Raw genomic sequence first — 15,160 nt, 5'->3', positions numbered from 1 at the left:
TTGGATGCCATTTTGTCTTGCTGAGTTTGTTATTTGAACCGAAGAGAATGGACTCTGTTTTACCCAGGTGTAATGATAGTTTGTTGTCAGCGAGCCATATGCAGATTTCGCCTAGTTCCGAGCTGATGGTTTTTTCAATCTGCAACTTGTTCTTGTCAGGGGCTGGTCGTCCGCAAACAGGAACAAGTTGCAAGTTCTATTTTATACTTATCTATTTTATTTTTTATCTAACACACTCTCAGGAGCAGAACAGAAAAAAGCATTTAATATAAAAGTATTCTGTATTTTTGTATGACAACTAATAGATAAACTTGAACTTGAAACAAAAAAGTGACCGAGTAGCCGAGTTTACGAGGAGCCGCTGAACGCACCATGAGGACACCGAGAGTCGTCACTTGCGGAAGTAAACAACAAGCCCTGCGCTGACGTGGGTCGCGGCGAGCCTTCTTCTAGCTTGTGAAGTTGCATTCGATCCAAAAAGAAGAACATTTAAGCCACAGTTACAGATTCAACGTCTGCATTTATCGCCGAGGGAACTTGTTCTCCGTCGACTTTGTCTCTAGACGCGAGTCATTTCCAGGCTCTTGACGCCCAACGTCTCTCTCTCGAAAAAAAGGGGTAAAAAATGGCGGAAGTCGATGAGACCAACAACAGACCGCTGTTCGCGGGGCTGTCAGACGTGTCCATCTCGGAGGACATCCCGGTGGAGGGGGACATCTCGGTGCCGGTGGGCTCGACCAGGAACAAGGCATGTACAGTTTCTACGTCAAATGTATATACTATCTTTTATGGACTCTTTTTGTATCACAAACCGTACTGTATTAGCAAATCTGGTATGTCATAAATGTAGATGTAGCAGTACTGTCTTATCTGTATGTCGTGTGTGTCATATGTTATGATTAATTGAAAATGGGGGACCCTGATGTAAACAAGACGAAAGTCTTTCTCTGGTCTGCATCCCCTTAACAATTGTATGTATTGAGCTGTACTGTACTGTACCCATTCTGCAATATGTTAATAAAGTTTTCAATCAATCAATATCACAAACGGTACTGTATTTGTAGATCTGGTATGTCATAAATGTATAGATGTAACAGTACTGTCTATCTGTATGTCATATGTTGTTATGATTTGAAAATGGGGGACCCTGATGTAAACAAGATGAAAGTCTTTCTCTGGTCTGCATCCCCTTAACAATTGTTTGTATTGAGCTGTACTGTACTGTACCCATTCTGCAATCTGTTAATAAAGTTTTCAAACAATCAATCAAAGGACGATGAGTTCTCCACCCTCGACGAGCCCGTCAGAGACACCATCCTGAGAGACCTGAAGGCGGTGGGGAACAAGTTCGTCCACGTGATGTATCCCAAGAAGAGCTCCGCGCTGCTGCGGGACTGGGACCTGTGGGGCCCGCTGCTGCTCTGCGTGACGCTGGCCCTGATGCTCCAGGGCGGCGCGGCCGACAGCAAGGTGAAGATATTCACTATCAATTGAAAATGGGGGGGGGGGGGGCCCTGATGTAAACAAGACACACGTCTTTCTCTGGTCTGCACCCCCCACCCAACCTCCTCCAATGTACAGTTTCTTCCCCCTCAAATGTATATGGTAATGGTACTCTCTTTTTTAGACTCTTTTTGTATCACAAACCGTACTGTATTTGTAGATCTGGTATGTCATACATGTCTAGATGTAGCAGTACTGTCTATCTGTTAGGGGTGGGACGGTACGCATCCGAACCGTGTACCGTTCGGCACGACCTCCCCGGTTCGGGGCGTGTGTGTAATGTATTGTAAAAAAAAAATCTTCATTTGGCAGGGAGAGGAGACGCACCGGCTGCTCAGCTGGCAGCAGGTGCTAGTCAGTTTGTGGAAATGGCAAGCGCAATATATTATAAATCAATCTTCATTACGACTTTAAAAACATAGCCATTAACATTACATAGGTCTACACACATCTTGCCAACGCACGTTTTAACTATAGTAGCCCGCTAGCTAATAGAGTCAATGAAATGTTACCGTAGCTACTAGCTAGCAGAGGAGAAAATGGGAGTCTGAGAGGCGGGGTGTTTAAAGACAATGATAGGCGTTTATTCAACATCCAAGAAGGCTAACATACAACTGTGTTTTACTAACTCCAACCGGGACTATTGCCGCTTTCGTGCTGCTTGTTGATGTTATGAACTCCTCCTAACGTGACCAGAGCTGAAGGTGCCACACGCTAAAATGTCCGTGGGGACCCGCGCCAACCCATAGATAGTTCCAACTCACCGAATTACGTAATCCACCACAGTTGCACTCAATATTTAAATAATGTTAGTCTAAATAAATGTAGACGGATACATAATAATTTCAAGCAGAAAACGAATCTTTCCATTAAGAACTGACAATCAGGGAATTTAAACATGGTTGACATTGTTTTTTTGTGTTTATATTAAAGAAAGGAAAGTCTAGTGCTGGCTGAGCATATTGTTTGTTTGCACTAAGTTAATACTTTGACAAATGTAGCCTATATTTTTCAGTCAGTTCGGTCTTTGTGTGCCAAACATTATTTAAGGCTGTAAACACTGTAACACTGTAAACTGTTTTTTTTTAATAAATGAGAAGCATGTTTAGATTTAGTGTTAAATTTTTTTTTAAAGGGGAACTCAACTTTTTTTGGAAATTAGCTTATTTAACATCTTCCCTGGAGTTAGACAAGAAGATGCATACCTTTTTTGTCTCTGTGCGTGCATTTTAGCTTTGGGAATAGACGCTCCGTTAGCATAGCTTAGCTTCATCACTGGAAGTGAGGCAGGACAGTAGCCTTACAGTGCCTTACAGTGTATTGCAAGGTCTGACATTGACCAAACTTGATATGCATGACCTTGGTGGGCTCTAGGTCAACTCCTGAAAAGGGGGTCAATGTCAGACCTTGCAATCAAAAGTTAGGGGGCGCACTGAAATTATGGCAAGGGTTATTAGCCCCCTAACTTTTGATTGCAAAGTCTGACATTGACCCCCTTTTCAGGAGTTGACCTAGAGCCCACCAAGGTCATGCATATCAAGTTTGGTCAATGTCAGACCTTGCAATACACTGTAAGGCACTGTAAGGCTACTGTCCTGCCTCACTTCCAGTGATGAAGCTAAGCTATGCTAACGGAGCGTCTATTCCCAAAGCTAAAATGCACGCACAGAGACAAAAAAGGTATGCATCTTCTTGTCTAACTCCAGGGAAGATGTTAAATAAGCTAATTTCCAAAAAAAGTGGAGTTCCCCTTTAATAAAAAAACAATATATCGAACCGAACCGAAAACCGTGACCACAAAACCGAGGTACGTACCGAACCGTGGGATGGGGGACCCTGATGTAAACAAGACAAACGTCTTTCTCTGGTCTGCATCCCACTATGGCATCCGTTCACGAGTATATACGTGTTTCGATTCCATGCGTTGTGGTCCAGAGCCACAAGTATACTCGTGACGAGTTGTTATTGTTTTATTCCATATTTATAACGCTTATTAGGTACCCGATCCACTAGCAGGATCTTTCCACATATTTGATTTTCGAAACATGCAGTACCGGCCAGATCCGCTTAGGGGCGCCATCGCTCCACTGCAGTATCATTGATGGGATTTAAAAATAAAAATGCTTTTACAGTCCTGTGGGCGGATCATAGAGCCTTGATTCCAAACGAAGCCCCTCCATCTTTGATCAGCTTGCCGAACGTTTTTTTTCAGCGTGGAATAATGGGATTTATGATTAGCCAATGTGCATATCGATCTACCAGAATCCGATGACTGGTGAGGAAATGCTGCCAGCGATCACATGGCCTGACGGTAGGATAATATTACCCCAAATTACAGCTGGATTGGACATTGTTTTATAACCTAAAGTGATAGACTACTGACATTGGCTACCGGAACGCACACTATTGCTAATCAATAATACTGATCGGCGTTCCCCGCCGCCCCCATTTCATCCATAGATGCTCTGTAATAGTCCGGATGCTACGCTGTTTGTTTGATTTCATTCGTATATATACAGCAGAAATGGCGATTGATATAACGCCGCCAACGTTTAGCCTTTTTTGCAGCCTCCTGCAGAAAGGCCTAGACAAAAAGCGCGATATACCTTATATTCACGACGCTATAAAATGACCAACCGATGGATTTTTATTTTCTTTAAGCCATTATGAAGGCACGGTTTATGCACTCAAGTGACAATGAGAATGGACAGATAGCAATACTATAAATGATATATAAAGCTCTTAGAAAGTACATCGGTTTGTTTACAATCCTCTGTCCTCTGAGGCCTAAATCGGCGCCGGTCGCCATAGTGTTTTTTTTTTTTTTTTTTTTTCCACTTTTTCTCCCATTTTTCTATATTTTCTCCCATCCCAATTTCGTATCATCCAATTCAACCCTCCCCTGTCACGAACGCTGTTTCTTGCCTCCCACAAGCCGGCTGCAATGTGGACTAAGTCATACATAGCACAAGTCCCCTCCGGTACTTGAGGTAACAGCAGTCGCATCTTTTCACCTGCGCAGCTCGATCTCTCGGTGGCGAGGAGTAACGCGTGGGAGGCTCACACTGCCCCCGACACTTCCTGATTCTACTGCGCAGGCGCACCAACCGACCTGTAGGAGTCGCTGTCCACAACGCCCGATCCCCACCCATCAGTTTCCCACCCTCTAATACTGCCAATTGTATTAGTACGGACGACCAGCCAAACTGAAAACAATGTGGAGAGCTGGATTCGAACACGCGAACCCAGCGTCTCCACATTGGTGGCGAGTGCCTTGCCCACTACACCACCTAGCCGCCCCGGTCGCCATAGTGTTAACAATTGTGTGTATTGTACCCATTCTGCAATCTGTTAAATAAAGTTTTCATTCATTCATCATCATGTATGTCATATATGTTATGATGAATTGAAAATGGGGGACCCTGATGATGTAAACGAGACGAAAGTCTTTCTCTGGTCTGCATCCCCCCCTTAACAATTGTGTGTATTGAGCCGTACTGTATTGTACCCATTCTGCAATCTTGTTAAATAAAGTTTTCATTCATTCCAGGACGACGGCGGCCCCCAGTTCGCGGAGGTGTTCGTCATCATCTGGTTCGGCTCCGTCATCATCACGCTCAACTCCAAGCTGCTGGGCGGGACCATCTCGTTCTTCCAGAGCCTCTGCGTGCTGGGCTACTGCATCATGCCCCTGACCGTGGCCATGGTGGTCTGCAGGCTGGTGCTGATCGGCGCCGGCCCCGGGACCGTCAGCTTCGTCGTGCGGCTGGTCGTGGTCGCGGCGTCGTTCGGCTGGTCCACGTTCGCCTCCACGGCGTTCCTGGCGGACAGCCAGCCCGCCAACCGCAAAGCCCTGGTGGTCTACCCCGTCTTCCTCTTCTACTTCGTCATCGGCTGGATGATCCTCACGTTCTCTCCGTCGTCTCAGTAGAAGAACCAAACGATACGGAACTTATTAATTAAGTACTGAGCTGAACTCGGACGGGCCGAACCGAGCTCAATATTTTACAAATCCTCCCGGAGTGAGAGGACTTCAGTTGTAACACCATTGTCTACTGTGACAAATGGCGATCGATCGCCGGACTAGTGAATTGTGCATTTGGGAAGGTGTAAGGTCCTCTATTGTTAATGCAGAATTATAAAAAAGGATTTATCATAATTCAGTGCTTTACCCATTTGATGTGCTTGGATTTGGCAAAGGTATAATGTACATAACGTGTGTCAAAGTGTGTCAGAAGGCTTGTTATTGAGCATATTCTATGAATGTGTGAAAAGCAGCCACCTCTCTCTCTCTCTCTCTCTCTCTCTCGCTCTCTCTCTCTCTCTCTCTCACACACTCTCTCTCTCTCTCTCTCACTCTCTCTCTCTCTCTCTCTCTCTCTCTCTCTCTCTCTCTCTCACACACACACTGGTTTCAGGTTGGTGGCGAATGGTCTGGGGAAGGCAAGACTACAAACTGGCTGTTTCTGAACACAAGAATGTGCATTTTTGAGTAACGCTAGCTTGAAACTATTTAAAGAGCAATACCGTTAAAAAGTGTATTTTAAGTTAGGTTTTGTACGTAGTACTGTATAACAACACAACCATGCTTATCCAAAGCACCGTACAGTATCAGGAGCTCAGAGACTAAATTATTTAGCAATCAGAGGCCCATTGGATTGGAACCCCTAACCCTGGCGGGAGTAATGTCATGCTCTACTCATTGCGCTACACGGTACCGGTGTGTGCTTTCAGATTAGGGCTGAACAATTCATTAATTTTATCCAAATCGCAATATGTCAATGTAATTGTAGCCGAGTCGCAGGGGGATACTGTGGTATTAAAATACCTGTTTGAATGAAGTATTGTGGCGCTGTAGAGGTGTCCTGGTCTGGTATTATACAGACCTAAGATAAGATCTTTGTTAAACACCCCACGCAAAAACCACACACTTTTAATGGTATTTTCAGTTCAAATGACGACGCAAACAAATATTGTGAATCACATTGCAATTGTAATATCTGACAAAAGAATTGTAATGCCAGTATTTTTCTTTCTGTATCTTTCAGTTCTAGTTCGGACACAGCTACCATTGTAAGCCTCTCCCCGTCTCTCTCCCATGTACACTGCGTTGTCTTTCCCTGTTTGAAATGCCTGTCGTAGCCCCTACAGTAGCTCTATGAATGTTGTAGGTAACCAGACGTTGAAGGTCGTTGAAACGCATCGGGTCTGAGGAAGTTGGAAGGCGACTTTTGTTGACTTTAGTTTTGTCCATAAGTGTAGCCTGCTGCAGACATGTTCCAGGAGAAAGCCTGTTCTCCATCCCCACCTGCTCCTCTCAACATGTCTGTTCCTGTTCCAAAAACCTGATATATTATATTTTTAGTTGATTTTATTATTATTTTTTCTTTTTCTAATTTAGACATTTTAATTTACATGGTTTACTGACAAACCGGAAACTAATATAAAACCTCTCTCTTGGTCGAAAATAAAAAAGATAAATTAATAAAAAAGAGATCTGTTTTGTTTCACCATCTCTGACCTGAGAAGCAATGACAGCCACAACTCACGTCTGATGAGATGATGACGTTCCTACAGGAGACACATCAACAGAAACACAAGGCTGACTTATGTTCAGATGGACCCAATCTAAAATTATTGGCCAAGTATTAGTACTGCTGAGTATAGTAAGTAGTTCTCACTGCTGCTGTGAGTGGTAGTAGTACTGTATATACAGTACATTTCCATTCACCATTTTTCACAGTATATAGTATATTTTGTACTGTAATATATTGTTGTACACAACTTGTAAGTCGCTTTGGATAAAAGCGTCAGCTAAATGTAAAATGTATATTTACCATTTTTCTCAGTGTAATTTTATCATAGTTGAGCTGTTTTTATAAAGTTGTTTGGCTACAACTACAATACTTTCCTTATTGTCAAACACTACTGTAGTTTGGCAAATTACAGTATCATCATTTGCCGTGACAACTATGTATAAGAAAGCCCTGTAGTTGAAACAGAGTAGGCTGTATGAGCTACAGTTGAGTGTAGCACACATATCACACTAGATACAATCCTATATTGATTGAAAACTTTATTAACAGATTGCAGAATGGGTACAGTACAGTACAGCTCAATACATACAATTGTTAAGGGGATGCAGACCAGAGAAAGACTTCCGTCTTGTTTACATCAGGGTCCCCCATTTTCAATTCATCGTAACATATATGACATACATGACATACAGATATACAGTACTGCTACATCTATACATTTATGACATACCAGATTTGCAAATACAGTACTGTTTGTGATACAAAAAGAGTCCAGAAAAAAAAGTATATACATTTGACGTAGAAACTGTACATTGGATTGGGTAGGGGGGGGGGGGGGGGGGGACTGTACATTGGAGGTGGGGGGGGGGGGGGGGGGTTGGGTAGGAGTGGGGGGGGGGGGGGTTGGGTATGAGGGGTGGGGGTGGGGACACTGTACAGACAAAACTGTACATTGGAATATTGACAAGACCATACTTGGTCATTTACTGTACATTGGAGGGGGTTGTTAGGACATTTACAGGGGCCAGTTTCGAATTGCAGTCTCCCGTAGGTGTTTTTTGAGAGTGTTTTTGAAAGTGGGTAGTGATTCACATTCCTTTACAGCTTTGGGTAGGGCGTTCCACATTGATGTGGCATAATTGCGAAACGTGTTTAGTCCCTTGTTTGAGCCGAATCTGGGTTTAACATGATTTGTGGAGCTCCCTCTGGTGTTGTGATCGTGGTAGTCACTGACCTTTGGGAAGTATTTTGACATGTACATGGGTACCTTGGTCGTGTAGTGTATCTTGTAGACCAGGCCCATTGCAAGTTGCTGTACTCTGTCGTCTACTCTAAGCCATCCTAGGTTGTCAAAGTGGGCAGGGGTGAGGTGGGTTCTAGGAGTAAGGTCAAGCAGTAGTCTGACCAGTTTGTTTTGAGATGTTTGTAATTTTGTTTTTAGCGCCTTTGAGGTGCTTTGGTACCATGAGGTGCAAGCATAGTCGTAGTACCCTTGAATGAGTACTCCTGCTAGAGTCTTCAGGGTATTCTTGTTACCAGAGAGGAGATCCGGTACAAGAATCGAGTTCGTTGGTTGACTTTTTTATTACATTGGATGCCATTTTGTCACAGGAAAGATTTGCCTCTAGGATGGAACCCAGGTAGGTAATATCTTCTTTCCTTGTGACAATATTGTCACCCACTGTAACTGAGTTACAGACAGGTGTCTGGGTCTTAAACAAGAGAGTCACATATACAGTAGAGGGTTTCAACTCTCCAACATAAACATTCGAAATGCGTTTGATTTCCTGTCAGCTATTGATTGTGGTGTATATGAGTCAATTTGAACCTGGGACCATAGGATCCACAGGCGGCCGCACTAACCAGCTGAGCTAAAGGGTCAGACCCGCTAGCAGGTGCTGGTTGACTGTGGCAGACTCCTTAGTAGTTTGCAGTCGTCCTTCCAAGAAGTGTGTCCTCGTACGCTTCTTCATCCATGCGAGCACTCGGGCACTCAGATCCCACCCCCATTCCTACGTAAACCTGGATACAGATTCACAGGGCAGTGAGATCCCACCGCTGTCACCAATGTGAATGAATTAATGAAAACTTTATTTAACAGATTTCAGAATGGGTACAATACAGTACGGCTCAATACACACAATTGTTAAGGGGATGCAGACCAGAGAAAGACGTTTGTCTTGTTTACATCAGGGTCCCCCATGGGGGGGGGGGGGGGGGGTGACTGAGCATGAGCATGATGGCATAGGCATAGCTTCTTTCTGATTGGTTAAAAAGCCACTGCCCCAACAGTCATGAACTGTGAGAAAGAAAGAGTTGGTCTGTAGAGGAAATGTTGACTCAGTCTTCAAGGCGGCAATATAACAATAATCCATTAGGGGGTGTATTGCACAAAATATGCTCAGTAACGCAGACATCATTGTCCTCAAGTCTCTATTAGACTGGCTGGCAAAGCAGAAAGAACACTGTTTTAATCCACACCACAGCCTCTGAGACTGATTGCAAAATTAAATTCCCTAATAGAGAATTAGCTTTAATAAGGACATTCCATTAAAATAAATATTTTTTTAACGCTTTTTGAGGCTCAAGACCAAATTAACATCATGACTTAAAGGACATCAGCAACGTCATTTCACAGCTGTAGAATTGGTGTAATTTGATGACTTTGTGAATTGCAGAATAACTAATAGAGACTATTTGCATTTTCTTCCAAAGACATAGCAGTAGCAGCTGAATACACGAAGACAAACGGACAATACTTCGAACCTGCCAACATAAATGAAATAACCAACGCCAATGGACTGAACATTTTTCACATTAACATTAACAGCTTAAAAAACAAATTGGATGAAATCAAGCAAATATTCATAAATGGTAAGGCAAACATACTGTGCTTCTCAGAAACTAAGCTCGACGATTCTGTAAAAGATCCAGAGATAGAGATTGAGAACTACTCAATAATCAGGAATGATAGGAACAAACATGGAGGTGGTGTCTGTATGTACATACACAAGGACACCAAATTCATCAACAGAAATGACCTGAATCATAAATCAATTGAAACTGTATGGGTGGAAATCCTATTCGAAAGGGCGAAATCCCTACTGGTTGGCACAGTCTACAGGCCGCCAGATCATAGTGGCTTTTATGATACAATGGATGGGTGTTTAGCTGGAGTTGAGGATGTAGACAAAATTCTTATTGGAGACTGGAACACGGATATGCAACGAAAAGATGCACCCGTCTTCAAGGCCTTCAGTAGGTTTTGTGATCTGCATGGCCTCAGCCAGCTAATCACCCAACCCACACGTGTATGTGAATCAACTCAGACTACCATTGACCTCATTCTGACCTCCGACAAGTCCAAGATCTCAAATAAAGGGGTTATAGCATGTGGGTTAAGTGATCATTATATGATATTCTGTACCCGAAAAAAACTAAAACAAAAGGCTGGCTGCCACAAAACAGTCACATCTAGAGACCTCAAAACCTACTCTAGCGAGGCCTTCAACCTTGAACTGGAGAGTCTGGACTGGTCAGATGAACTCAATGGTACACTGGTTGACGAAACATGGCTTGGTTTCAAAACCAAATTCTCAGCAATACTAAACGACATGGCCCCCCTAAGAACCACCAGGGTAAAAAATCGCGCTGAGCCGTGGATGCACTCCGAAATACTGGCCGCTATGAAAACCAGAGACAAAAAATGCTCTGAGTTTCGTAAAAGTCAGTCAAAGCTTACTAAAAGCACGAGCAGTGAACTCCAAGCCCACGTGACTGAACTCAAACTAGAAAGAAACAGACTAAGAAACGACGTAAACTCCATGATCAAAACTGCAAAAAAGAATTTCATCAATGACAAAACTGAGGAAAACAAAAACAAACCACGTGAACTTTGGAAATTACTCAATAATCAACTAGGATGCAGTAAAAAACTTAAAACCAGATTCTCAAACATAAACATAAAAACTGACAACACGCTCATCACAGACAAGCTGGATGTAGCCAATTACTTAAACATTTTCTTCACAAACATAGCCACAACACTGGTAAACAAACTACCCTCCCACTCAGGGCTTTATGGGGTAGAACACATAGTAGCTTTCTACAAAAACCTAGGGGTCCGCAAGGACGACTTCAAGCTGGAAACGGTAACAACAGATGAGGTACTCAATAAACTGAGCGCCCTCCAACCTAACAAGGCCACTGGCCATGACAACATCCCCTCCAAATTCCTCAGAGACTCAGCAGCCGCCATCACACCAATCATCACACACATAATAAACCTCTCCATAAAACAGGGACACGTCCCCAAGGACTTCAAAATTGCGAGGGTGACCCCTCTGCACAAAAAGGGCAGCAAATTAGACCCAGGCAACTACCGCCCTGTTTCTATTCTCACCTCCATCTCGAAAGTCATGGAAAAAATAGTCTACGAACAGGTCGAAAAGTACCTAGCGGAAAAAAATCTAATCTACGAATTCCAATCTGGCTTCAGAACATCCCACTCCACTGACACATGCCTTCTCTATTTGAATGACCACATCAAACAAGAGGTGGACGCAGGCAAATACTGCGGCATGGTCATGCTGGACCTACAAAAGGCCTTTGACACGGTCAATCACTCCATTCTGATTGACAAGCTAAAAGCAATTGGTTTTGATAGTCTATCAGTGAGCTGGATGCAATCCTACCTTGAGGGGAGGGAACAGATGGTGGAGGTAAACGGTACCCTATCCCCCCCCCTCACAGTGAGCTGTGGTGTTCCACAAGGAAGCATACTAGGACCGCTACTGTTCCTAATTTATGCAAATGACATGTCGTCAGCTTGTGACTGCAACTTGTTCCTGTTTGCGGACGACTCAGCCCTGCTGGTCTCTGACAAGAACAAGTTACAGGTTGAAAAAACCCTCAGCTCGGAACTAGGCAGAATCTGCATATGGCTCGCTGATAACAAACTATCATTACACATGGGCAAAACAGAGTCCATTCTCTTCGGTTCAAATAACAAACTCAGCAAGACCGACGGCTTCTCAGTTACAGTGGGTGACAATATTGTCACAAGGAAAGATGAAATTACCTACCTGGGGTCCATCCTAGAGGCTAATCTCTCCTGTGACAAAATGGCATCCAATGTAATAAAAAAAGTCAACCAACGAACTCGATTCTTGTACCGGATCTCCTCTCTGGTAAACAAGAACACCCTGAAGACTCTGGCAGGAGCACTCATTCAGGGGTACTACGACTATGCTTGCACCTCATGGTACCAAAGCACCTCAAAGGCGCTAAAAACAAAATTACAAACATCTCAAAACAAACTGGTCAGACTACTGCTTGACCTTACTCCTAGAACCCACCTCACCCCTGCCCACTTCGACAACCTAGGATGGCTTAGAGTAGACGACAGAGTACAACAACTTGCAATGGGCCTGGTCTACAAGATACACTACACGACCAAGGTACCCATGTACATGTCAAAATACTTCCCAAAGGTCAGTGAATACCACGATCACAACACCAGAGGGAGCTCCACAAATCATGTCAAACCCAGATTCGGCTCAAATAAGGGACTAAACACGTTTCGCAATTATGCCACATCAATGTGGAACGCCCTACCCAAAGCTGTAAAGGAATGTGGATCACTACCCACTTTCAAAACCTCTCTCAAGGGACACCTACGGGAGACTGCAATTCAACACTGGCCCCTGTAAATATCCTAACCCAATCATTCCAACCCCCTCCAATGTACAGTCATTTACCTAGTATGGTTTTGTCAATAGTTCAATGTACAATTGTGTTTGTTTGTACAGTGTCTCCTCCCCCCCCCCCCCTCAATGTACAGTGTTACTTGTTTATACAGTATGCCCCCCGCCCCCCCCCCCCCCCCAACCACCTCCAATGTAAATTACCCAGTATGGTTGTCAATATCCCAATGTACCCAACCCCCCCCACCCAACCTCCAATGTACAGTTTCTACGTCAAATGTATATACTCCCTTTTCTTGACTCCTTCTGTATCACAAACAGTACTGTATTTGCAAATCTGGTATGTCATAAATGTATAGATGTAGCAGTACTGACTATCTGTATGTCATGTATGTCATATATGTCTATATGAATTGAAAATGGGGGACCCTGATGGAAACAAGACAAACGTCTTTCTCAGGTCTGCATCCCCTTAACAATTGTATGTATTGAGCCGTACTGTATTGTACCCATTCTGCAATCTGTTAAATAAAGTTTTCATTCATTCATTCATTCACCTGGGCTCTGGCCCCTAGGTGGCGGCAAAACACCAGAAAATGTTCTAGGTTAAAGATGCAGCATTTTGTTTCTACAAGTCATGGGACCTCCTTCGATGTCCTCTGTTAGGTGGACCCTGCACAGCAAAGGACCTATAGCACTCTACAACACCAAGGGACAGAAATGCACCAAGCACTGGCTGGACGTTATACAGTATAAGCTGAATAGCTTCGCACCTGTATATGGACACGAAAAGAAGAAAGAAGAATGGGACATTTGATCACTTATTGTGTTTGATTAGCCTGAAATTGTCCCTTACTGTAGTTGTTCCTGCATGATGCTTCATTAACAAAGCTGTGTGATTGTTTCAGACTAGACTTGACACCCTGGCGTGTGTGTTGTCACGCGTGTAACACAGCCCCAGACGAAGAGAAGACATGTTTCTTTCATGAAAAGGGGTGTTCCGGACACAGGTTCTTACTTGAATTCAGGCTTAACAGAAGAATGGTAATAATTATCATATTTGTACCATAATCCTGACCTCCATACAATCAATAATACAAATGTACAATCATTTTGGCATTTCAATAAACCCACAATAAAACCCTGTTTGTTTTAGAGCAAAGGTGAATTTGCTTCCTGTCGCTGACTCTGGACCAGTCTACTCGCGTACGCGTTACATGATAATGTAGTATTTCGCTTTAGAAAACCTGACTGGATGTACTGAGTGAACCCTCAGATCAGAGTGATGATCGCTACGCTGTGGAATTCCTACATTGTGATCAGGCATTCTGTGCGCTCGTGAATAAATAAATAAATCGTGTCACTTTTGAATGGTGCTTTATGACGTTGTTTTTCCCATTTCATTTCAGGGTCACGGTACGATATTGCTGTACTTTCAATCTGGCAACACTGCTTGAATGGTACTCCATGTGAAGTCACGGTCCTACAGTGCAGAGCAACCAAAATGAACACGATCTGTGGTTTTGGAAAAGGTTTGGAGACCTTTGGAACACTGTTGGAACACCGGGTGTACGGCGAGATGGGCGCCTTCAACCCGGCGAAAACCAGATGAGGGATAGAGGGACTCTCTACCTCTGCCTCTCTACCTCTCTGTTTCAGTCCTGTTCTCATTATAGCAGCCTCTATACCTCTCTGTTTCAGTCCTATTTTCATTCTAGCAGCCTCTATACCTCTCTGTTTCAGTCCTGTTTTCATTCTAGCAGCCTCTATACCTCTCTGTTTCAGTCCTGTTCTCATTCTAGCAGCCTCTACACCTCTCTGTTTCAGTGCTGTTCTCATTCTAGCAGCCTCTACACCTCTCTGTTTCAGTGCTGTTCTCATTCTAGCAGCCTCTATACCTCTCTGTTTCAGTGCTGTTCTCATTCTAGCAGCCTCTACACCTCTCTGTTTCAGTCCTGTTCTCATTCTAGCAGCCTCTACACCTCTCTGTTTCAGTCCTGTTCTCATTCTAGCAGCCTCTATACCTCTCTGTTTCAGTCCTGTTCTCATTCTAGCAGCCTCTATACCTCTCTGTTTCAGTGCTGTTCTCATTCTAGCAGCCTCTATACCTCTCTGTTTCAGTCCTGTTCTCATTCTAGCAGCCTCTATACCTCTCTGTTTCAGTGCTGTTTTCATTCTAGCAGCCTCTATACCTCTCTGTTTCAGTCCTGTTCTCATTCTAGCAGCCTCTATACCTCTCTGTTTCAGTGCTGTTCTCATTCTAGCAGCCTCTACACCTCTCTGTTTCAGTCCTGTTCTCATTCTAGCAGCCTCTCTACCTCTCTGTTTCAGTCCTGTTCTCATTCTAGCAGCCTCTATACCTCTCTGTTTCAGTGCTGTTCTCATTCTAGCAGCCTCTACACCTCTCTGTTTCAG

The 15,160-nt window shown here is 43.7% G+C and overlaps 1 protein-coding gene across 1 annotated transcript; it reads left to right on the top strand.

Annotated features, from left to right (window-relative positions):
* The first annotated feature begins 411 nt into the window (after window positions 1–411).
* yipf6 (Yip1 domain family, member 6) lies at window positions 412–6,984 on the top strand. Its single transcript, XM_084307367.1, has 3 exons — window positions 412–748; window positions 1,273–1,470; window positions 5,054–6,984. Exons 1-3 carry the CDS (start codon window positions 626–628, stop codon window positions 5,432–5,434), a joined length of 702 nt encoding a protein of 233 aa, XP_084163493.1. The 5' UTR covers window positions 412–625; the 3' UTR covers window positions 5,435–6,984.
* Window positions 6,985–15,160: the final 8,176 nt, after the last annotated feature.

Source organism: Notolepis coatsorum, assembly GCF_963971535.1.
Source record: "Notolepis coatsorum genome assembly, chromosome: 2".
In the NCBI taxonomy this organism is placed as follows: domain Eukaryota; kingdom Metazoa; phylum Chordata; class Actinopteri; order Aulopiformes; family Paralepididae; genus Notolepis; species Notolepis coatsorum.
The sequence above is the reverse complement of the archived record's forward strand: the minus strand, read 5'-3'. Positions and strand labels throughout refer to the sequence as shown.

Bases quoted from the DNA above. Each gene is read 5' to 3' on its own strand.
- yipf6 (XM_084307367.1), top strand. From the start codon at position 626: ATGGCGGAAGTCGATGAGACCAACAACAGACCGCTGTTCGCGGGGCTG. The intron at 749-1,272 runs GCATGTACAGTT...AATCAATCAAAG, and splicing joins TGGGCTCGACCAGGAACAAG to GACGATGAGTTCTCCACCCT. The intron at 1,471-5,053 runs GTGAAGATATTC...CATTCATTCCAG, and splicing joins GCGGCGCGGCCGACAGCAAG to GACGACGGCGGCCCCCAGTT.